We start from the raw sequence: 25,803 nt of genomic DNA, 5'->3' as shown, positions 1-25,803 counted from the left end.
CAATTTTCCATCAGGGAAGACACTATGCTAAAGTGGCTCCACCAACACTTGATGGTTTGTTTTCTACATAGTTGCCAGTACAAAAGTTTAGATACCAGGTGAATTTTTCAACTTTCAAAGGAAAAAAAAAAAGAAAAAAAGAAAGCAAGTTGTTCTATTCCCTAATTCTCTTTGCCCCAAGCCAACATAAACAAATCATGACCTAATTTCAGTGTGGTTATCCAACTTATTACTAGCTTAAGTAATTTAAATATTGTATCATGAAACTGTGTTATTCAGTTCTAGAAAAGAAAATGGATGTTTAGGTATTCTTGTCAGCTTTGATTTTATAATGATGACAGCAGTAGGTTACTCAATAGGGAAAAGAGTAACTTTTATACGTTCCATTTCTTTGAATTTATTTTTCACCACCATTTGATAATAAGAAAAATTTCAAATATTTAGTTGAGACTTGTAAATATCACCTTTTACTTAACACCTTTTACCAAACAAACCATGATTCTCTATGAAGTCAATAAATAAATATTTGTTAAGCACCTACTATATGCCAAGCCCTATATGAAGTGTTGGGGATACAAAAAAAGGCAAAAAACAGTCCCTGTCCTTAAGGAGCTTACAATCTAACAGGGAGAGACAACATGCAAACAAATCTATACAAAGCAACCGATGTACAGGATAAATAGAATATAATTAACAGAGAGAACACACTAGAATTAAGAGAGATTGGAGAGGCTTCATGTAGAAGGTTAAATTGTAGTTGAGACTTAAAGGAAGTTAGGGATGTCAGTGGTAGGAGCAGAACAGAGAGCATTTCAGGCATGAGGGAAACAGTTCTTAAGGCCAGTTCATCCTGGAGCCCCTTTACAGGGGTTTAGTTACAGAAATACCTGAGGACTTTTTGGGAAGGTAGCTTCACATCTCATTTGGTCAGAGACCATGGGACCTGCAGATAGTATTCTGTGAAACTACAGTCTATTTCTAACATTTCTAAACCACAGAATTTTAACTGCATGTGGAACATAAAGTTTATACCTATCTTCTGGAGAAGAACTCCTCTGAGAAAGCTCTCTTCTTTCATGACCAGAAGTGTGCTTTAACGAAAAAAAGGAAAAAGAAAACCAAAACATTAGAATTGTTTCAACAAACATTTTATTTAACTATTTAGGACTATGTTAAAATAAATCCTAGGGATTGAAGTATGTTCAGGTGAAAAGGGAATACTCTAGAAATACTTTGGTCAATTATATTTCATTTTTAACTTATGCAAGTATTTTCTCACATTATGTAGAACGTGAGGCTTCTGTGCTCAAAGTTGGCACCTAAATGAAGGTATTGAAAGCTAAATTCTGCCAGGCTCAAGCAAGCCCCACTTTTGCTGGTCTGCCATCCATTCATTATAACATCTCTGTGTTCTCTCATTGAAAAGTAATCCCGACTCACTAAAATCCAAAGTAAACACTAAAAGGATAGAAAAATGATGGGCCAGAACAGATGTGGTTTAGTTTTTTCATATGAAAATAGAAGCTATGTAGGTACATCTGAATGAACACGGAGAAGCAGAAACAGAATCAGCTTTAATTAAATGACGCTAGCTGGAAAACCATGAGGATCTCTTAACACAGGCACTAGTACAATGCCAAGAAATGGTTCACAATTATAACATATTGAACACTTCCAAAGCTTTAGAATCTAGCTTATCCACTTTTGCAATTTTCCTGATAAAAAGTAAGAAAAAATGAGGCACACTCGAGTCTCTTAGCAACTTCCCAACAAAGGATTATTCTGAGAACATTTGCAGACATCAAATTACATATAACTGTCTTTTTGGATTATTAGAACTACAACCTTAATGCAGATATTTTAGCTTTGTAAATCAGGATTAAAATTCTGATAGAAGAAAATTTATTTTCTATAAAACAGTTAAATGGAAAATTTTAAAATACCATGTTAACTAAATGTTCAAGTGTCATACAGTCATTGGCCAAACTCCTCAATCATGTACCTGGAGGAAAAGAGGTTTCCTACACAACTGACTTGTGTACTTATCTACATTAAGACTTATTTTATGGTATATAATTGTACTTGAAAATAGATGTTTTTATTGATTAGGGTTCAATGCATGATACCTCCTTTTCTACTTTTATGTTTTCTGGGGCAAATCAGTACATTTACTGAAATGGTCTTAGACATAGCAAGCATACAGGTATACATATGTAGATTACTCACTGTATGCATCTAGATGAAATAAGCAACTTAAGATGCATAATTATGTTATGTCATAATATGAATGTCACTGCACTTCAAATTTTAAGCATAGCTTAAAATTCAAGGTCAATGTATAAAAAAGATTTTTAAATAGTCACATTCAGTCAGCCTAACACTTTAGGCCATTTGTCCATAAAGTAAAGCATAACCACACAACTGAACACGATAGATGAGAGACTTTTTAAAAAATCCAGTAAGAGGGGCAGCTAGGTGGTGCAGTGGATAAAGCACCGACCCTGGATTCAGGAGGACCTGAGTTCAAATCCGGCCTCAGACACTTGGCACTTACTAGCTGTGTGACCCTGGGCAAGTCACTTAACCCTCACTGCCCCAAGGCCCCCCCCCCAAATCCAATAAGATCTACTATGGCTCTAATAAGACTAGTTAAATCACACTAAGGACCAAGATAATGGGGTACAAAAGAATTCTTCATGTCACCATTATATTGGTTAACTAATACTTATTATGTACAAATTCAACTCTACAAGTATTTACTGGGTACCTAATATGTGACAGGCAATGGGAAAACAAGAATAAAACCAAAGTCAGTAATTTCTCCCAAGGAGCTTACTAAGTATATGGAGGACATACAAAGAAAAAAAAAGAAGGTGGAGGGGCAGCTAGGTAGCTCAGCGGATAAAGCACCAGCCCTGGATTCAGGAGAACCTGAGTTCAAATCCGCCTTCAAACACTTGAAACTTACTAGCTGTGTGACCCTGGGCAAATCACTTAACCCTCACTGCCCCACCAAAAAAAAAAATACTGGATTCACATAGGATGGTACTGACAAATGATTACTTCGTCCCATTTTTAAATGGTGCTTCTCTATTTAACTTGACTAATGAAAACCTAAAAATACTTACTTTTATATGGGCCACACTACTCTTCATTTTCTGTTGTTTACTTGTCTACAGTATTATGTACCAGTATCTAACAGCTCCAAATTGGCATAAAGAATTGATAGTCTGTTTTCCCCTCCTGATTGGAGAAATTTCATCTATAAAACACACAAAAAATCACTTTTGTTAATAATGAAAAATGTGTTTTAAATAGCACATGATGTATTAATTCAACACAGAAGAGACTTGGGACTTTGTCACAAGATAACTGTGTAATTTAAAATTCTAAATGTGGATTCTAATCTATCCCCCCAGTTTGGGGCGGAAACTGACTAAAATTACTGATAAACCAGTTTAGGGTTTTTTAAGGGTTTATTGAAAGATAGTAAAAGAAAGAAAAAGGTTGGGAACAGATTTCCTATAACCTGGCGATCCTAAACTTCCTAAGCTCCCACTTCTGAAGTCAACTGCCACAACACCAATCTCTCGAAGCCAAAGAGGAAGCACAGTCCTGACAGCTTCCGCTTCCTCCTTCATGTTCCCCTCCCAGAAATGGGAGGTTCTTCAAGCTGATTGGCTAGTGTCATTCAAATTCATTAAGTACTCTTAAGTACCAGCCAGATGTGCTTACAATCTAATAAGCAGTCAACAGTTGCCTTATCTAATTCAATCAGTTCATATGGTCTCCAGGTGAGTCCCTGAGTTATCTGCTAAATCCATTATCTTAACACACAATACAAAAAAATAGTCTAGAAGGTCCAATTTATACAACAACAAAATGAAAAGAAAATTGTGGAATTTCATATCCATAATTGATGCATAAAAAATATTAACTGACAAAGAAAAATAATCGAAAGGATGATAAGTTTTCCTCTTTTGTTACTTCTGAAAGACTATGAGAACTAACGAAATGGTGGGAAATGAAGCAGAAACTATAGGGGCAAAATGAGTGACAAAGTGGTTAAGCAAGTAGCAGCAGTGGGCAGAAAGAATTCTAGGGAGATACTACGTTTAGTGGCAATTCCTCATCAGAGTCTAGAGATGAACAATAAGGACTTTAACACTAAAATTTCTTCATCTGATGATTTAGAAAAAAATATATGCTGGTTAACTTTGCTGTTTTAAATTTCTTACTGAAACTCATATTGATCTAAGAGTTATAACATCATTACAAAACTTAGCACTTCAAAGTGAACTGAGGACTCAAAACTGTTTCCACTTAGTATTCTTGTGGAAATAAGTGTAAACCATTTAACTGTATAGGAATAAAATAGTTTTAGTGGATAAAGAACTCAATTATGAATCAGAAATCTTACTTCAGATAGGTACCAGCTGTGAACCTGGGCACTTCACAGCTCCTCTGTGCCTCAGTTCTCAGAGGTCACTTCTAGCTCTAAATCTATGATTTTCTAATTTAAAGTGTTCCCTTCCTTTCTAGGGTAATCTAGGAGCAAATCTGCCCATGTGCTCTGTGCTTTCATGCCCCTCTTGCTCTCCATGGTTCTTCCATCAGTTTTAGTTTCTTTACTGTATACACTTTGTTCTCATGAATAACTAGTTCAGTTGTTTGTGTTAATAAAGAGCTCCCCCTCACTCTCTTTATCCATCTTCCTTTTTTGTTGTTGTTGTTTAAAAGAAAGATCCCCTTTTGAAAAAATGACCTCTGTAATAATAACTCATAAAAGAGTGTGGGGACCAATTTTTAATTGGGGAGTGCTAGCTAACTGGCTTGCCTCAATATTGGGGCAAGGAAGGAGACCGGCAGCCTCCCTCAAAACAGAACAAGATTTATTTTAACAAGAACGAACTTAAAAAAACCAAACCACAAACAGGATCAATAGGATCAAGGGAAAGGAAATAAAATGGGGAAAGGGAAATTATAATACCTGAAAAAATACCACCACCCAGGAATCAGCTGAAAATATGCAGCAGAACACCTGTCGCTTTCCAGATTCCACCTAGAATGCCCAATTCTCCTCCCCCAAACCTAGAAACACCCCACACAGTCCCAGCCAATGGCTCTGACAGTCACATGACTGCCCTCACTAGGCTTTCAATCATTATAATTTTGCCAGGCCTATATTGGCGAGTGGTGATGATGTGAGGTGCCAGAGCCCGGGCTACAACCAGTGAGTGGAGCCCCAGGATGCGCCGAGGCATAAAAACCTCAAATAACAATTAATTCTTTACAAGAGGAAATGGACTATAGTGTAAAATACTATGGAACTCCTGTTCTGGAGGGCCCAATCCTACTCCTATCCTTCCTCCCCCTCTCAAAAAATAAAAAAGTGAATCTAAACCTTTGAACCCCTCCTTTTCATTTATCAAATTTTCTCTTGTATCACATTTATTTATATATTCTCCCCAGAACTTTTGTTAATATGCATGCATGTGTATACCCTATGTATGAGTATGTATGCAAATGTGTATGTAAGTGGATGTGCATGCACATTGTGTGTAGGTGTATTATGTGTATTATACGGATGTATGCGTATATACATTGTGGAGTCAGGAAAGCTTGCATTAAAATTCCAGCAGACTGGATGTGTCTGGGAAGTCTCTCAATCTCTGTCTGCCTTAGTTTCCTCAGCTATAAAATTGGCATTAGAGGGGCAACTATCTCCCAGGGTGGTTGTGAGGATCAAATGAAAGCACTTAGCACAGTAGGGCGGCTGGGTGGCATGGTGAAGAGAGCCCCAGGCCTGAAGTTAGGAAGATTCATCTTCCTAAATTCAGATCTGACCTGACACTTGCTGGCTGTGAGAAACTGGGGCAAATGACTTAATACTGTTTGCCTCAGTTCCTCATCTGTAAAATGAGGTGGAAAAAGAAATGGCAAACCACTCCAGTGTCTTTGTCAAGAGAACCCCAAATGGGGTCATAAAGAATTGGACATAACTGAAATGACTGAACAGCAAAACGGCAGTTACTGGCACATAGTGTTTGTTGTTGTTTGTCCGTCTTTCTCGAAAAGGACCCCGACATCAGGGTGATGTCATGACATGCACTGAATTGCATTTAAGTGAGGGAGGCTATGTGCAAGGTCCCAACTTCCCTCTCTCTTCCAGGGCCATTTGGATCCAATGGTAAGATATATAACAGGACTGGAAATGGCCCCAGATGTTTAAGGCAACTGAGGTTAAGTGACTTTCCCAGGGTCACAGAGCCGGTGGGTGTCTGAGGTGAGATCTGAATTCAGGTCTCCCAACTTCAGAGTCAGTGCTCTATCCACTGTGCCAATAGCTGACCATTGGCACATAGTAGGCACTTTATAAATGATAATTATAAGAATGATGCACTGTTTTAAGGGCTTTATAACTATCACTCCATTTCATTTTAATGTCAATTCTGGGAGAGATTCTATTAATGTCTCCATATTACAGTTGAGGAAACTGAGGTAGACAAGGGTCAAGTAACTTGCTTAGAATCACACAGCTAATAAAATCTGATCTGAGGCCAGATTTGAACTCAGGTAGGTCTTTGTGACTCTAGACCCAGAGCTCTATCCAACGTGGCACATGGCTGCTTAATAGCTTCAAAGGTACAGAAAGGTCAAAGAAAATTATGACAAATTATAAAAATTTTTAAATTTTTAAAAAATATAACAAGAAAAAAGTCACTGGATCTAGCTGTTAAGTGATCATTGGTGATTTATATTTGGAAAGTTTCAGTAGATTGGTCAGCACAGACAGCAGACTGAGAGGCTTGAGAAGTGAACATGTTTTAGAATAGTCTTAGAGGTGGGGTTTGTTTAGTAAAAATTACGATGGTTTGGCCAAGAAAACAGTATACAAGTAAAGGACTAGATTGTCTTTACCAATTTAACAAGTAAGCTCTTTCCTGTGGATATTTTGTCTCGAGTACTAAACATTTGTTTGGCAACTGGTAATTCATGACTATATACAACTCTGATACAATGGATTATGGGAGAGGCAATGGTAAGAAACAATCATTAACATTCATTACCATAAATATCATATTCTGACATCAATAACTGGCAAATTTCCTTTAACTAGCAAGCCATGGAACATGTTTTTTTTTGTTTTTTGGTTTTTCTTTGTTTGTTTTTTGGTTTTGGTTTTCTGTTAAGCCATGAAGTGGTTCAACAATGATCACCCTTTGTGGAAGGAAAATGTTATAGAAATGGAATATTCTTTACTTTGAAACTCTTGTTTTGTTTTTGGAGTAATAATCTTTTTTATCCTGAAATTTTTCTTTGAATCCTTTAACACCTAATATGGATCTGGCACATAGTGGATACTTAGAAAATTATTTGACTGATGAATTGCATATTCATCTGTGGCAGAATGAATTACAGCAATACTACTGTTATTCTATAAGAGAAAAGAAAGTTAAAATTCTGTCTCTGTCTCAAAAATATCTCATGTTAGTTTGATGAAAGAAATAATATGTGACTTGGATTCACAAATTGACAGCACCTTGTATGATCCTAGTCCAAACCATTTCTCTTATAGTTGAAGAAATTTCAGATTTGCAGATAGAATTAGTTACAGCACAGGTCTATTCTGCTGTAAGAAATGATAAGCAGGCAGATTTCAGAAAAACCTGGACAGAATTACGTGGACTGATGCTGAGTGAAGTGAGCAGAACCAGAACATTGTACACAGTAACAGCAACACTGTGTGATGATCAACTGAGACAGACGTGGCTCTTCTCGGCAGTGCAATGATCCAAGACGATTCCAAAAGAACCGTGGATTCTAAATGCAGATTGAACCATACTGTTTCTATTTTGGGTTTTTTTTTTTTTCCTTTTACGTTTTCCCCTTTTGTTCTGATTCTTCTTTCACAGCATGACTAATACAGAAATGTGTTTAATGTGATTGTGTATATAGATACATAGATAGTTATAGATATAGATATACTCTATATCAGATTGCTTTCTGTCTTGGGGAGGGAAGGGGAAGAGGAAGAAAAATTTGGAACTAAAAATCTTATGAAAATAAATGTTGAAAACTATTTTTACATGTAACTGGAAAATAATAAAACACTTTTATTATTTAAAATATAAAAATTGTAAACCATTTGAAATGGATAGATTTTGAAATATTTTATCACTTAGCTCTCTCTGATAACTGAGTAGCAAAGAATCTGAACTTATTTCTATAATACGCATATATTCTAAGTCATGTGCACTTTGTGATACAGTGACATTTGCCTCTAGGCTGTTCCTCAAACAAGATTCTTCATCTCCCAATTCAGGGCATTTTCTACCAAGTCTAGAATGCTCTCGCCCTCCTCACCTCCAACCTTCCAGTTTCCCTGGCTTCCTTCAAGTCCCAGCTAAAATTCTACCTACTACAAGAAGGTTCTCCTGACCCCACTTCATTTTAGTGTCTGCCCTCTGTTAATTTTTTCCAATTTATCCTGTATGTAACTCGTTTGTATTACAGCTTTTTGCATGTTCTCTCCCCTACTAGACTGTGTACTCTGAAAACAGGGACTGTCTCTTACCTTTCTTTGTAACTCTAGCACAGGGCCTGGCAAGTAGGAGGCACTTAATAAATGTTTTACTGACTAACTAAAATGGAAATAATAGCACCTATCTCATAAGTGTTGTAAGCATCAAATGAAAAATATAAGAGAGCTATGCAAACCTCAAATTTCTGTGTTAGGTATTAGTATGATTATTACCCTATGCTCCTATGATCTCCAATAGCATATAGCTTAGATTATATGCATATTAGAGAAATAAGTTCAGTCTCTGAAACTCAGTTATCAAATCTAAGTGATAAAAAATCTCAAAATGTGTCCATTTAAAGTGTTTACAAATTTTTGAACATTTCTAGCAAAAGCTACAAATAATATGCCATAAGGTATACTTGTAAAATATTTTTAAATCACATAGAAATTATATCCAGAAACTTAGGTTACCATGTAACCACTTATTTAATATTTAGAGGTGTTTGTTCCCAAATGAAGGAATTAAAATGGGTAGGAGAAAAATAATCAGGTGTTTTCCTCATTTTATATATATATGTATAATTTTTAAGATTCCTTTCACATTTCAGAACCAAATGAACACAGATTCGAAGGTAGAAGGAAAGTCCTTAGGATTCTCAACTCCTTTGATTTATAGGTAATGGAACTATTACTGTCCTTTGCAACACCATGACATCAACACTTATCCTTGTACTGCTATAATTAAAGCAACCAGCTTGTAGAATTTTCTGTAAAAAGCTCATGTGTAAATTAAATCTGATAAGTTGCTAGAGTAAGCTTTTATTTGAAAAGAGGCTTTTATCCCTAACTACTAATATCAAGACTTGTCTATAGTCAGCAGTTACTTCCCAGTTGTCCAGTTATACCACATTATTTGAAACTAAGTCAGGTGATCCTTGAAACATTTTCCTATTTTCTTTCTTATGACTGACAAACTTTAGATAATACCAACACTGAAGAGCTACATCTAGATCAAAAGTCCATAATCAAAAGTCTGGGAGTCCGGGGGCAGCTAGGTGGCACAGTGAATAGAGCACCGGCCCTGGAGTCAGGAGGACCTGAGTTCAAATTCGACCTCAGACACTTAACACTTACTAGCTGTGTGACCCTGGGCAAGTCACTTAACCCCAATTGCCTCACAAAAAAAAAAGTCTGGGAGTCCATAAATCTGTTTAAAGGATGGATGGATGGATTACAAATTGTTCAATAGCAGTCAATTTTATACCATTAAATTTTGAAGAATAAAATAGTAATAATGGATAAGGAAATTTATGAGAAAAAAAAAGCAGGCAAAATTAAGACAATAAATTTGCATTATTATCTTTAAATCCAACAAATATTATGCAAAGATAATTCTGGATAAAAATGATTATTTGATGTATATGGAACTGAGTCAAATTTATAAAAATAAGAGTCATTCCCCAACTGATAAATGGTCAAAAGGATGAACAGGAAGTTTTCAAAAGATGAAATCAAAGCTATCAATAATCACATAAAAATGTTCTTAATTGATGCTGATTAGAGAAATGCTAAATAAAACAACTCCGAAGTCCTACCTCACAACTATCAGATTTGGTTAAAATGACAAAAAAAGAAAAATGCTGGAGGGGATATTATCTTTTAAAAAAGGACACTAATGTATTGTCCATGGACTTGGTTTTGAACTTTTCCAACCAATCTAGAACATAATTTGGAACTATGCCCAAAAGGCTTTAAAAATTGTGCTAGTTCTGTATGCCAAAGAGATCAAAGGGGAAAGGACTTAAATGTAAGAAAATATCGTGGCAGCTCTTTTTGTGGTGGCAAAGAATTGGAAATTATGGGGATACCCATCAATTTGGAAAATGTCTGAACAAGTTGTGGTATATGACTGTGATGAAATATTATTGTGCTATAAGAAATGAAGAGGGGAGTGTTTTCAGAAAAACCTGGGAAGATATATGAACTCATGCAAAGTGAATTGAGCAGAACCAGGAGAACACTGTTTACAATAACAGTAATATTGTAAGGATGTTTGTTCAACTCCTTGAAAAACTTAGCTACTCAGATCATGATAATGATCAAAGACAATTCCAAATTCCTCATAATGAAAAATGCTATCCACTTCTAGAGAGAAAGTGATGAACTCTAAGTGCAGACTGAAGCATTCAGTTTTTCTTTCTTTAGTTTTCTTGCCTTTTGGGGGGGAGGGGGAGGGGAGAATATGGCTAATATAGAAACATTTTTGCATAAAAGTAATTTCACAATTGATAGCATATTGCCTACCTTCTCAATGGGTAGGGAAGGATGGGAGGATGGAGGATAATTTGGAACTCAAAATTTTTTTAAAAAGTCAAAAATAAAAAGTAAAGTAATTGGTAAGAGTGAAAAATTCTCATTTGATATTTCATAGACTGGATGGTTTCTAGTATATTTTTTAAAATTCTAGGGCAAAATGCAATATTTTTTACACTAATCCTAATATTTAAATTGTCACCTTGTTCCAGTTTTCCAACCAAGATAAATGCAAATGCTCCCCCATTCAAAGTTGACAATTAAAAAATGATGCCAACATATTAATGAACTGTTTAACTTCTTTGCTAATCCAACAAGAAAAAAAGTGTATTTAGGAAGCACTTCTGAAGACTCATCTGAAAATTATTTTTTAAAAGTACAGTATATGCATCAGAGAATGCCACCAATTCCAATCAGTTCCAAATCATGATTTTCAGAAAAGCATGTTCTCCTTTAATTGGGATGTTCTGCTTTAATTGGAATTTTCGTACATATCTCAAAGTCTGAACTTAAAGGAAATCTTTCAACTATTCAAAATGTATTTCTGTGCTCTCCAATAAAACCTTTATCATGAGGAAGAACAAAGAACATCCAAATCAATTTTGCCAAAGTTTATTAAAGTCTAATAAAAGCATCCTCAAGATTATCAGGCTCAGGATCTCTTAAACTGAACTGAAATGGAAAAAAATTGCCATTAAGAAATTACCAAAAAAGAAAAGAAAAATCCACCCTAAACTTCTCCCTCAAACAAAAACCCATGTGTTTAACAACATTATTCTGAGGCAAATGATGCAACACTAAAGTTTCTAAAATGCAAGGGTCAAGAAAGAAGCATGTAGGAAGAGGCAGTAATACAACATAAACAATTAATAAAGAAAACCAGTGTAAAAAGTGTTAGGAAAAAAATGGTAGATCAAGAGATAAGAGAAAATCTGATTATAATGTAAAATGTTACTTTTCTTCTGCTATTCCTCTTTAGTCTTTACTACTCTTTTTCCCAAATGAAGTTTACAAATATTTTTCCTTCTCTTTTATATCATAAGTCTTGTGATTTAAAAAAAAATTTTTCTTTTCTTCCTCATCTGTGTCGATCCTTTCCCTTTTATTTCCACTAAGTCATTTGCTGGGCAATCAAGAAACAATCTGCATAAACACTCAGGTCCCAAAATTTAAGTGTGCAAGTGACAAGATTGCCAAAATACATTGCTCTAGCAGTTCCACCAAAACAATGAATATAGCAGTAGCACTATCTGAAATTATGCAGGAGAAGTCTGTAGGGAAATTCTTATATTTCAATGTGTATGTTTGGTACTTGGAGTAATTGGAAATTCCTGAGATGAAAGCAATTTATATAAAATTTATAGGTCTCTCTGCTCTTCTTAGAATTACTATGTGGGTTTTATGATAATACATAAATAGTATGTCATCTTGTCACAAGTAACCAACTCAGCAAAACTACACCTGCACTTTCCTGCATAAGAATATTTTAAAGTAGTCACAGAAATACTAGCTTTACATTAGGTTTGACCAGAATTTTCTAATACATAATTTCACATGAGAAGGCTTTAATATGGTCCCAGCAACACAATGTGTTTGCTTTTTAAAGATCGGCCTAATTACAGAGAACCTCAACACCAGTAGGCTAGCCACTTGTTGATGAGTTTTTTGAACATAGCCACTAAAACAAAATGGCCCTGTGTCATCCTGTCATCTTTTCTAGAAATTACAAAAATGAGGAATTTATAAAAACATGCTAAGATTTGTATGAAGTCATTCAGTGAAATGAGAATCAAAAGAACACACAATGAGCACAGCAATGTAAATTAAAAGATCACTAAAAGGAAACTAAATTTTATGTAATTGAAAAACCAATGATGGTATTGAAGATTAGATAATGAAACTGTCAGATAAGGTAACCATATTAGTTGTTTTTCTTTGTTAAAAGTGAAGGTTCAATATAATATGGGGCAGGGGTTGTTTGTTTGCCTCCAGAATGAGGCTGTGATAAAATACAAAAGGCGTAAATAAAATATTTTTTAAAAATATCAAGAAACAGAGCAATTACACAGCAACATTTCTTGTCAAGGTTGAAGAGGGAATGTTATCAAGAGCTTATGACCTAAATCGAATCAACATCTATTTTGACATAATGTGACTTTGGAGAAGTGGAATAGGAGTGAGTGTATTGTGAAAAATATGCTGGAGAATATGAATCAGGAGTAAAGAATGAGAGCAGCCAGAGGCAGAAGCTTCAATACCTATACACAGGGTAGCCTCAACATTTCAGTGCAGTTTTAACCTTTGATAGTTTAAAATTACACTCAGATTCTGGAAATACCTTAGGCCAATCTCTGAACCTCCCTGGGCCTCAGCTTCCTGACCTACAAAATAAAAGGGCTGGATTACATGGCTACTAAGATGCCTCCATCTCCAGAATTATGATCTTCTGATCCTATAAACAGAAATTAACTTGTTAACCAATATGGAAGTCATTCTTGAATCAGCTGTGTATGGTCAGACCAACGGTTTGTTAGAATAAAGATCAAAATTAACACAGAACTAAAAGAAGAAAAAAGTATTACGTGTACCTAGATCTCCAACCTGACCTATGTCAACAAAATTTTCATACTGAAAAATCTAATATGGGCAGATGAAAGGACACTCCCAACATCCTTACTCTACATTCCCTTCTTCCCACTCAAAGCTGCACTCCCTGTTCAGGTCCTCTTCACTTCTCTCCTGGACTATTGCAACAGCTTTTATATTGGGTTTCTCTGCCTCAAGTCTCCCCCATACCATCTTCCACTCATTGGCTGAACTGATTTTTCTAAATCAAGGTTCTCTCCCACTCAAAGAGCACCAGTGGCTCCCTATGACCTCCAGGATCAAATCTAAAATGCTCTGGTTGGCATTTAAAGCTCTTCATAGCCTGGCCTCTTCTAACCTTTCCTGTCTTTGTATTCCTTACTCCTCACCAAGCATTCTATGACATAGTTATACTGACTTGCATTTCTTGGAACATGACATCTGACCCACCTCTATGCCTTTACACTGGCTGTATACCATGCTTGGAACACTGTTCCCCATCCTCTCTACTTTTTAGTTTCCTAGGATTCCTTCAAGACTCAGCTCAACTGAATTCATTATCTTTTCCCACAAACCTCCCTTCTTTCTAACTTACTGTCAAGGTTACCACCATCCTGCCAGGCTCCCAACCCAAATGTCATCCTCAACTTTGCACCCCCTGTATCCAATCTATTGCCAAGGCCTGTGGATTTTATCTTCCTAACATCCCCTTTTCTCCTCTAACACTGCCACCCTTATCACCTCACACTTGGATACTGCAGCAGCCTGCTGTTTGGTCTGTCTGCCTGAAGTCTCTCTTCAATCCATCCTCCAGGTAAAATGATCTTCCTTAAAAAAAAAAAAAGCACACCTGACCATGTCACCCACCTGCTGCAGAAAGCTTTTCTCAGTCCCTTTTCATTCAAGGGCCTTCCCTTTGTTGATTATTTCCAATTTATCTTATATACAGCTTGTTTGTACAGTTCTTTGCATGTTAATTGTCCCATTAGATTCTGAGCTCCCTTAAGGCAGGGGCAGTGTTTTGCCTTTCTTTGTATCTCTACTACTTAGTATGGTGCCTCAGATATATTTATTGACTCTCTCCAGGCCACCTTTTCCGGTCTTCCCACCAGCTAATAATGCTGGTGCATATTTTTCACAAGTCTCCCCCATTTGAAATGTACGCTGAGAGCAGGGACTAGTATTTAACCTTTCCTTGTATCCCTAGCACTTAGCAGAGTGCTTAATAAACGCGTGTTGATTGAATGACTGAAAAAATAAGCTGCCATGATGAGACCAAAAACATCCTTAAAAAGCACTTCATTCTGCAAACATACGAATACCTAGCCAAACAGAAATATGGTCACTAATGGCGAAAACGGTTCAGATTATTTGTTTGTAAGATATAAGGGAAAGAAAAAAGAAAAATGATGGAGGGTAAAACAAGTTTAACAAAAGCTTGAGGAAAGATTCAACTAGCAAAACTCTATCTGGGATACTTAAGAAGCTGAAGAGAAGAGTTAAAAAAAAGAAAATAAATACAAGGATTAAAAAACAAAAGACCTCTTTTCCACGGGAAAACTTGAAGCCAATTGCTGTGAGTTCCTTCTCCCCTCTTTTCTTCTGGTTTCTCTACAAAGATGCTCATGTCCCCCTCATCCTTAAATAAAATAAAATAAAATCTTCACTTGATCCATCTGTCTATTCCTTGTATCCAGAAAGGATGTGGCTAAAACTCCTTGAGAAAGCCAAATGCCATTGCTTCCTCCGTTCCTCTTCTTTCATTCACTTTAAAACCTTCTGCAATCTGGTTCCTAAGTTTACCATCCAAATGATACCACTATCTTGGAAGCTACCAATGATCAATTTATTGCTAAATCAAATTGGCTTTTCTCAATCCTGCACCTCTCTGTAGCCTCTGATGCTGGCATCTACCCTCTACTTCTGGATACTCATTCCTCTTGGTTTTTGACACTGTACTGTCCTGGTTCTTTTGCCTATTGGACCAATCCTTATCAGACTCCCCTGGTAGATTTTCATCCAAGTGATGCCCAGTATACATGGGCATTGCTCAAGGGTCCTCTTCTCCATTTAAAGCTTCTTGGAGGGGCATCTAGGTGGCACAGTGGATAGAGCACCAGCCCTGGATTCAGGAGGACCTGAGTTACAATACATCCTCAGACACTTGACACTAGCTATGTGACCCTGGGCAAGTCACTTAACCCTGATTTCCCCACCAAAAAAAAAAAAAGTTTCTTGGAGATCTGATCCCATGGATTCAAGCATCCCCTTCATGCAGGTGTTAAGGGCTAAAATTCTAGCTAGTCTATCTAAAATATCCAATGAGTGGTCGTCAATAAATTATAAGCTTTAGCAAGAGTTAGACTTTTAAGCATTTATTAAGGAGAATAAGAATTTGGTAAAGAGAGAGAAAAGGCCTAGATTCCTATCTATTAAAGAGAGATCACATTTCTAGCTCCACTCTTCACCAGAGTCCAAAGGAAAGAGAGTGAGAGCCAGCGCCAGTCTCTTCCTTCCTCCTCCCACTCGCCCGCGTCACTTCCTCACACCAAAGAAAAGAGTCCTGGTCTTGCCCTCAAAGACCTTCGCTTCATGGGCGGAACTCTTCTACAGTAAGTCTCCAGCAGGTGACGTCATTCCAATCGTTACACAGGTAATTCCTATATCTGTTTATTCAGCCAAAACCTCTTAGATATCTAGAACCAGATGTCCCATAGTCATCTCAAACTCAACATGTTCAAAGCTGAACTCATCTCTTTCCCTCTAGCCCCTCTCCTCTTCTGAACTTCCCTGTGAAGGGCACCATCATCCTTCCATTTTCTCGGTCACCTGGGCTCATGACCTCACTACTCAGTTTCACCCTCAACTCACTACCCAGAGCCAATCTGTTGCTAACTCTTGTTTCTACCTTCACATCTCTTGTATATGATCCCTTCTGTTTATTCACACAATAACCTGGTTGATCTTCCTAATTCAAGTCTCTCTCCACTCCATTTTACACTGTTGCCAAAGTTATTTTTCTTAAGCATAGGTGGGACCCTACTCAATAACTCCTGTGGCTCCCAATCACTTCCAGGATCTAATATGAAGCCTTGGTTTTCAAAGCCATTCACAACCTGCTCTCCCCTTTTACCTTTCCAGGTCTCTAACTTCCAATCTAGCACCACTGGCCTTCTTGCTGTTCTTTGAACATGACATTCCATCTCCCAACTCCATGCCTTTTCACTGGTTATCCTAAATTCATGGATGTTCCCCCTCCCCACCTCATGGTTTCCTCCAAGACTTAGCTCAAATCCTATTATCTGCAGGAGGCCTTTCCTATGGTCTCCTACCCAACCTTGCCTGTGCCCCCCCCCACTTCCTTCTGACATTACTTTCCATTTACACCATATATATATATATATATATATATATATATATATATATATATATATATATATATATATATATATATATATATATATATATATGGAGAGAGAGAGAGAGAGAGAGAGAGAGAGAGAGAGAGAGAGAGAGAGAGAGAGAGAGAGAATCATACATGAGAATATGAGATCCTGGAGGGAAGAGGCCATGGTTTGTTTTTGGTTTTGTTTTTGTTTTGAGGGGGTGCCTTTCTATTTATCCCCAGCTGTAACTATTGAGTATGCTTGAGTGATTCCATTTTCAGTCTTAACCCTGTATTTAAACAGCTCAACTATATATCCTCTACCTTTGAATCCCTGTCCCCTTGTCTCATCACCTTTCAACCTCTCTTCCCTAAACCGTAACCCTAAGGTTACATTTGACAAGTAATGTCTCTCTTATTACTCAGGTGCTATTTAATTATGCTGAAAAAGTCACATAATCAAGCTGCAACCTAATCTTAACTGGTCCTTGATCCAGCAAAGCAGTCCTTTTACCCTTTCTAATAGATTATTCCAGCCCCCCCAAAAGTGCTCTTACAAACTTTTTCTTCTCTCTTTTACCATTCCCTCCACTCCAGAGAAGCAAAATGCTACTCTCTTGTGTTACTGAGCAAAATAAAAATTATTTACCATGAACTCTCATCTATAGGTCAATCCCCCTTGAAATCTTTCCTTATTCTCTCCTCCTTTGCTATGGTCTCTTAAAGTAGCCCTTCTGCCAAGGACAACCACTCTGCTGTGTCTTGGATCCTATAAGCTCCAGTCTTTCCTAGAAGTTTGCCCCTACAATCACTGCACTCTAATTTTCAATTTCTCCTTATCTACTGTATTTTTCTTTGCTATCTTCAAACATGCCAAATTCACTTGACCTTTTCATACATTCAAAATACTGCCCTCTTGCTTTTCTCTTTCATAAACTCCTAGAAAAAGCTTTCTATGTTTATCACCTCCATTTTCTGTCATCATTCACCTAACTCTTGCAATCTAGCTTCTAAACTCATCACCTGACTTATATTAACTGCTTTCTTCAATTACCAAGTCTGATAGCCTTTTCTCACTCATATTTGCTCTATTAACATTGTACACTAATTACCTTTCCTCTTTCCTGAATACTCTAGGTCTCTAGGACACTTTTCTCTTGGTTCTACTTGTCTCCTTTGCTTGATCATCACCTACACATCCTATTCCTGTATGAATGTACCCCAAGGTTCTGTCCGAGTCCTCTTCTCTTCTCTCTAACTGACCAGTCAGCTCTAGTTGAGCACGGTTCATCTATCACCTTTCCAAAGATGACTCCCAGATATGTCTATCTCCAGTCCGAGTCTCCCCTGAGAACCAATCTCCCATCACCAACTGCTTATTGGCTATTTCTAACTGGATGTCCCATAGACATTTAAAATCCAAGGTAACTGAAATGTAACTCAATGTCTTTATCTTAACACTTAATTCCCTTGTTTTTTGAGGCCGCCACCATCTATTCTTCTAAACACCCGGGTTCACAATGTTAGTCATTCCAGGTCTTCCTTCTCCCTCACTCACCTAGCATATTCACCTACAGAACCTCGTCCATTTGACCTTTACACCTCTTGCTTTTGTCTCTTTAATACTCGCAAGATTTCCATCCTAACTAAAACTCTCTCCAACTCTTTGTCCTGCCCCCCCCCTTAAATGAAGCAAAGAACAAAACGGATTTGTTCATGCCCCCATTTAAACGGTGAGTTCCACATCAGCAAGGACCCTGTCTCAGCTGCTTTGTATTCAGTTCTTCCTAGTAAAGAGACAAAGGTGGGAGAAAGGACAGAACAGCAAGAGAGAAAAAGGGAGAAAGCAAAGAAAGGTGGGGAGGAAGAGGGAGAAGGGAGGCAGAGTATGCGGTGAGGGGAAGGGGACGGAGGAAAAAGGAAGAGGAGAGGGAGAAGAGGGGAGAGTGCAGAGGAGAGGGAAAAGGGGACTATAGGGGAGGGGGAGTTAAATGGGGGAAAGGAGACGAGGAAAAGGAGGAAGAAAGCAGGGAGAGAGGGAAACGAGGAATGGGAGGACAGGGCATGGGTGGAAAGAGGGGAATGGACTGGGAGAAAATGAAAAGTGCTTCCTAGGTGCCGGCATTGTGCTGTGCACTGAGTACGCGCCTAAGAAACGTCGGTGCAGGCTGAAATTGGGGGCAGGGGTACCTCTAACTACCCTGAAACCCCAGATGTCCCTTCGTTGGCGGGGTGGGGGGTTCGACGCCAGCCAGAGCTCCGGGACAGGATGGGTCCTGTCCGGTGCTCAGACGCTCCCTCCGCTCCGGCGGGGGAAGGATGTGGGCAAAGCGAGGGCAGCGACCCCTTCCGCAACGCCCCGGGCGCGTCCCCGCCGCGCGGAAGAGACCGACCCCAGCCCCACAGGTAGAGGAGACTCCTCTGAACCACTAAGCAGCCACGGTCGGAGGCTACGCTCCCTTCTTCCCCAGCCCCTACAACAGACCAGCCCCACGACCACCCTGCTCCTCCATCCCTCGCTAACGCGTTCGGAAAGTACCTGGAGCTCCACTGCGCCGCCATAATGCTTCGATGCGCAACTTCCGGTTCCCTTGACCCTCCCGCCTTACCTCGAGGGTAAGGGTGGGTGGAGAGGAAGTTATTGATAATTGATTTTGACACCTGAATATTGAGTCGCTGTCGGTATTTTCAGAGCTGATTTTTTTCTTTTTTCTTGTTTTAAAATAATCCCAAATCTCAACACCAAATCTAGAGAAGCAAGGAACCTCCCACTCCACGGAACTTTCTACCTCACCAAGATGGTGACCAGAGAAGTGTTAAAGAAAACTACAAGCTCCAGCGTGCACCAACGTAAAGGGGAAACGATCCGCGCAGTGCATACTGGATGTTGTAGTGCCGCAATGCTCGCTGGGAATCAGAATTCCCCTTGTTACCACTAGTTGTGCTGGCTATTACGTAAGAATTGTGGTACTCAACTTCAAAACTATCTTGTGGTTGAGAAGGATGATAGTACAGCTGAGATACTACTCCAGGAAAACCCTGGAAAATACCCAGCGTATTTGTTTCTTCTACCTTTTGTAGTTAGCCTATATAGCTGCAAAACCAAATTCACTAGGTGGTGCAGTGAATAGAGTACCGGCCCTGGAGTCAGGAGGACCTGAGTTCAAATCCCCCTCAGACACTTAACACTTACCAGCTGTGTGACCCTGGGCAAGTCACTTAACCCCAATTGCCTGACTAAAAAAACAAAACAAAACAAAAGAACAAATTCAGCTATGCAGGAACATGGGACAAGTTATGGAGGCATCACTAACATCTCAGTTCTGTTTAGAGCACAGCTTCCTAAACCTTGGATCGAGACCTTGGATGAAAAGGGGTCGCAAGTGGGAAAAGTTTAAGAAGCCCTGCTCTAGAGATTTGACATAGAGTCATTAAGATTTGTTCAAATCCAACCTCTGACTTTACTTAGCTGGGCTACACTGGGCATTTATTTTAAATTTTATATCCTGTAAAGTGGGAACAGTAATCTTATTGCTTATTTCAAATAACATCATGTATGTAAAGTGCTTTTGCAAACTTGAAAGTTATAATTTAAACAAACAAACAAACAGGTTTTTATGTAAAAAGAAATCTGCTCGAGGGTAATAGTGAATGAAAGGGGAACAGCATTTTGAGGACTCCATTTAAAAAAATAATAATAAATATTTTTATTCATAGTTATGAATTCCAAATTTTTTCCCTCCTCCCTTCCCTCTCCCTGAGGCAGTGAGCAATCAAATGGGTTATACATGTGAAATTATAAAAAACCTTACCATATTAGTCATTTTGTACAAGAAAAAGAAGAAAAGAAAGAAAGTGAAAATAGAATGCTTCAGTCTGTGTTCAATCAATGTCAGTTTTCTTTGGAGGTGGATAATATGTTTTATTAGTCCTTTGGGATTGTCTTTGATAATTTTTCTTATTGAAGAAACTAAAGGAATTTTGAAATAAAAAAATAAAAGTTACAAAGTTTTAAGATTCTTTAACCTTAATAGTTTTTTCTTCCTCAGTTTCTTGACCCTATATTTTTAATTTTTATCTCAGTCAATCCTGAAGAAGAAATAAGAAAATTATTATTACTGTGAGAAAATAATGGGATTTGGCAGATGCCCCACCTGAAGATTGATTTGGAATTGACTGAATTGGGTGAGACTGAGAGACTGACTGAGAACCTACTTAAGGTTGATTAAATCAAGAGCACACCTGGCTGGCCCTGAGTGGGATGTTGTTCTCAGAGGCTGTGGACTACCACATCAACAGGAGACCACTCTCAATCAATCAGCTTGAAGGACCTCCCTTTCTGGGGAGGGAGGCAAGAACTAGGAAGATGAGACTGGCTACCTGGATCAGCCTCTTTGGTTTGGGAATAAGTTGGTAGTTGCAGAAGAAGGAGGAGAGTAGACAGGTTTCCTAACTTGAGGAACTTCACTTGTTCCCTCTTGGAGAGCTAGGTGAAGGCAGCTTTCTCTCTCTCTCTTTGCTAACCCCTAATATACTTTAATAAATGCTTAAAGCCTAAAAAAGTTGAATTTATCAGTAAATCTTAGCTAGTCCCCCCAAAAAAACTGGGGGGACAGGTAAGGATACACATTAGATTTTAAATATCACATTTTCAAATGCTATCCCCCTGTACAACCCCTAATAGCTATTATCAGGAACTAGGAAAAATCCTACCTGAGCTCCCTCCTCCCCATTCACTAACAGACTTTGTTAGATTCAGTAGAAGTATAGTGGGGAACAAAGCCACTGAGGTGTGACCTTCAGTTTATTCAGAGTCACTAGGTGGTACATTAACCACCTAAACAGTGACTGTAGTCTAGTGTAATAGTCTACATATTAGTATCCTACATCACCACTATCCGTTCATTGTCAAAATAACATGGAATCACAGGTTAAAAGCTAGAAGGGATCCTGGAGGTCATTTAGTCCAGTCATCTCATTTTATAGGCAGAGGAACAGAGGTGTTAACTTGCTTAAAGTCACAGATGGAGTTTGGGGTGGGCGGAGCCAAGAGGGCAGAGAGAAACCAAGAAGTTGCCTGAGCTCTCCTGAGTTTCGCTCAAAACAACATTAAATCAAGCCTCTAAATGGACTCCGAAGCTAAAGAACCTACAAAAATATAGAGAGACACAATCTTCCAACTTGAGATAATTTAGAAGACTTCAGAAAAGGTCAGTCTCGCTTGGGCAAAAGGGGAGCACAGCACAGTGTAGGGGGAGTCTGGGCAAGTTAGCTGGAGGCACTTGGCCACAGCAAAGACTAGCAACTGAGGCCCCTTGGTCCTGGCTCAGCAGGCTGGTGGTGCAACTGGCTGGTTGGAAGACCAGCCAGCCCCATCTGAGAGGGCAAACAGCCAGAGAGAGAACCACCCACAGGACAGGCGCAACTAGGCCAAGCCATCCCAGCACAGAGAGCAGGTCTAGGGTGGTGAGTAATGTAAAAGCCACAGAGGCCTCAGAGAAGAAAGCCAGTGAACAGGCCTGTTATGGGCCCAGAGCACCCCAGAAGTTCTCTGGGGTACATCAAAGAACCTTCTCTTTGAGAAATTAAACCAAGGGATAGACACACCTAAAGAGATAAGTGGAACTGGATCGGAATGGAGGACCACCACCCTTCATTCCAGTCTCCCTCACCCCTGGGGAGATAAGATTAGGTGTGGCTGCTGCCTTTGTGGCGGGAAGAGGAGAGAGAGAGAGAGATGGCTTGAGAGATCAGCAGCCACCCCTCACCCAACTCCTCCAGCCACCACCAGTGGGGGATGGTCCTCCCTCAATAGGGGAACTTTCCACAGTCAGACGATCACCTCATTGGACCACCATCAGACCTCTATAAAAATATCTGCCTGTCTCCTGCTCAAGGAAATTGGTATCTCAGAGCCATGATCTGTGCCATGCCTTCTCTCCATGAGAAGAAGTCCAAGGATTTCTCTCTTGGTTTCCCTTCCCCACCCCCTAAATAAACTATTATCTTATTCTATTGGATTTGTGTGCAAGAGGGTGTAATTCTTTAAAGAGGAATTCCTAAGGACCCCAACTCCTAGCCCAAACCCCCTAACCTATTTTCCCCATGACAAGGCCCCTATCCACCAGCACAAGAACCTTGCAACAGTGTTCCCTGTGCCCCAAGAGCAGACCTCAACTTTAAAAGTAAAAAAATAAGCCACAGCATGAGTAAGAAACAGAAAAGGGTCCTTAATAAACATTGAGAGCTACTATGTCTACAGGGAAGACCTAAACAAATTCAGAAGAGGACAAGACTCTCAAAATGCCTACATGTGAAGCCTCAAGGGGGAAGATGAATTGGTCTCAAGACCAAAAAGCCTTCCTGGAAGAGCTCAAAAAAGGATTTTAAAAATCAAATGAGAGAAGTAGAAGAAAAAATGGGAAGAGAAATGAGAGTTATGTGAGAAAACTATGAAAAAAGTCAACAGCTTGGAGAAGGAAGCACAAAAATTAACTGAAGAAAAAAATTTTTTAAAAAATACAATTGGCCAAATGGTAGAAAAAAATTGGTCAAATGGAAAAGGAGGTACAAAAGCATACTGAAGAAAATAATGACTTAAAAATTAGAATTGAGCAGATGGAAGCTAATGACTCTGTGAGACACCAAGAATCAGTCAAACAGAATCAAAAGAATGAAAAAATAGAAGAAAATGTGAAATACTTCAGCGGAAACACAATTGACCTGGAAAATAGATCTGGGAGAAATAATTTGAGAATTATAAGACTACCTGAAAGCCATGATCAGAAAAAGAGTTGTTAACCTGAAAATTAATGAAATGATTAATATAAGAGAAATAATGTCTTCAATCAGGGCAGAGGAGTTATAACTTGGAGTATCACAAAGCAAGATGATAGGAATACCCAAAGATGGGGGCTGAGATCAGGGTTTATATGGGGTAACAGAACAGAGGGAGCTATGAAACTTCCCTTGGCTGAAAAGTAAGTTTCTCACAGACAGAAACTACTTAACATAATAAGCTAATAACCAGGAAGTAAACTTGGGAATCTTTGGAAGGGGACAGTTTGTTTGGGGAAGATCCATAAGACAATCAAGAGCCTGGAATTAACAAAGATTGGTTAGCCCCAGGCAATTCATTGGCCTGGGAATGGGGAGTAGGTGGGTATCAGTCAGTTCTCAGTAAATTTGTGGTTATCAGAGTCTAGATATCATATTCCAAGAAATTATCAAGGAGAACTGCCCTGACATTGTAAAATCAGAGGATAAAATAGTCATTGAAAGAATCCACCGATCACCTCCTAATAGACCTCAAAAGGAAAACTCCAAGGAATATCGTAGCTAAATTCAAAAATTATCAAATAAAGGAGAAAATATTGCAAGCAGCCAGAAAGAAACAATTTAAATATCAAGGAGCAACTTTTAGAATTACACAGGACCTGGTAGCTTCAACACTAAAGGATCAGAGGGATTGGAATATGATACTCCAGAAGGCAAAGGAACTGGGATGACAACCAAGAATGTACTACCCAGGAAAAATTAATCATAATCTTGTAGGAGAGAAGATGGATATTCAATGAAATAGGAGACTTTAAAACTTTCCTAATGAAAAGTTCAGAACTGAACAGAAAATTCAATCTACAAATACAAGACTCCCTCAAAGGGGAACACAGGATTGACTTAAGATGAATTGGCCTAAAAAGTTTGTTTTATTTTAGTTCTGGGCATGCACTAATAAGTCTGCCATGCCTGTTACTTTTAAGGTTAAGGGAGGACCACCCCCCTCCATTCCACAGGCTGCTGAACTTTCAGAAAATATAGCCCCTTTATCTAGGGTGATAAAGTTTGGCAATGTAAAGGTAAAAAGGTGGGTGGGGCAGGGATCGTGCTATTAAATAAGGTTAAAATACATGGGAAGAAGATATTTGTAACTCTTAGCAATAAAAGAAGAAAAAGGAATTAAAGGAATTAGAATAGGCAAGGAGGAAACAAAACTATCACTCTTTGCAGATACACAGAGAATCCTAGAGAATCAACTCAAAAACTACTTGAAACAATTAACAACTTTAGCAAAGTTGCAGGATATAAAATAAATCCACATAAATCATTAGCATTTCTATACATGACCAACAAAGCTCAGCAGCAAGAGATAGAAAGAGAAATTCCATTTAAAGTAACTGTAGACAATATAAAATACTTGAGGGTCTACCTGCCAAGGCAAACCCAGGAACTCTATGAACACAATTATAAAACACTTTTCACACAAATAACATCAGATCTAAATAATTGGAAAAATATCAATTGCTCATGGTCAGGCTGAGTTAATATAACAAAAATGACATTTCTACCTAAATTCATTTACTTATTCAGTGCCATACCAATCAGACTACCTAAAATTGTTTTATACAGCTAGAAAAAACAATAACATAATTCATCTGGAAGAACAAAAGGTCAAGAATATCAAGGGAACTAATGAAAAAAAAATGTACAGGAAGGTGGGCTAGCTGTACCAAATCTGAAGCTTTACTATAAAGCAGCAGTCATCAAAACTATTGGTACTGGCTAAGAAATAGAGTGGAGGATCAATGGAATAGGCTAGGCACATAGGAGTAGTAGACATAGTAGTAAATAACATAGGAGACATAGTAGTAAATAACATTAGTAATGTACTGTTTGATAAGCCCAAAGACTCTAGCTTCTGGGATAGGAACTCAGAATTTGACAAAAACTGCTGGGAAAACTGGAAGATAGTATGGCAGAAACTAAGCATAGACCAACATCTTAGACCATGTACTAAAATAAGGTCAAAATGGGTACATGATTTATATATAAAGGGTGATACCATAGGTAAATTAGGAGAGAAATGAATAGGTTACCTCTCAGATCTATGGAGAGAAGAATAATTTATGACCAAACAAGAGACAGAGAATATGAGAATATTATGAAATGCAAAATGGATGATTTTGATTACATTAAAAAGTTTAAAAAAAACCAA

The 25,803-nt window shown here is 38.3% G+C and overlaps 1 protein-coding gene across 1 annotated transcript in view; it reads right to left on the bottom strand.

Moving 5' to 3' along the window:
- The window catches only part of CWC22 (CWC22 spliceosome associated protein homolog), a 71,410-nt gene extending 51,849 nt beyond the window's left edge, over positions 1–19,561 (bottom strand). The window contains exons 1-3 of the mRNA XM_043999186.1: positions 19,351–19,561; positions 3,129–3,262; positions 1,033–1,091 (exon numbers count right to left, since the gene is read on the bottom strand). Of these exons, the coding sequence (XP_043855121.1) occupies positions 1,033–1,091; positions 3,129–3,155 (86 nt within the window). The 5' untranslated portion in view covers positions 3,156–3,262; positions 19,351–19,561. The remainder of the gene's footprint in view (positions 1–1,032; positions 1,092–3,128; positions 3,263–19,350) is intronic.
- Positions 19,562–25,803: the final 6,242 nt, after the last annotated feature.

This window comes from Dromiciops gliroides, chromosome 3, assembly GCF_019393635.1.
Source record: "Dromiciops gliroides isolate mDroGli1 chromosome 3, mDroGli1.pri, whole genome shotgun sequence".
Lineage (NCBI taxonomy): Eukaryota > Metazoa > Chordata > Mammalia > Microbiotheria > Microbiotheriidae > Dromiciops > Dromiciops gliroides.
Note: the sequence above shows the minus strand (reverse complement) of the source record. Positions and strands in the feature narration are given on the sequence as shown.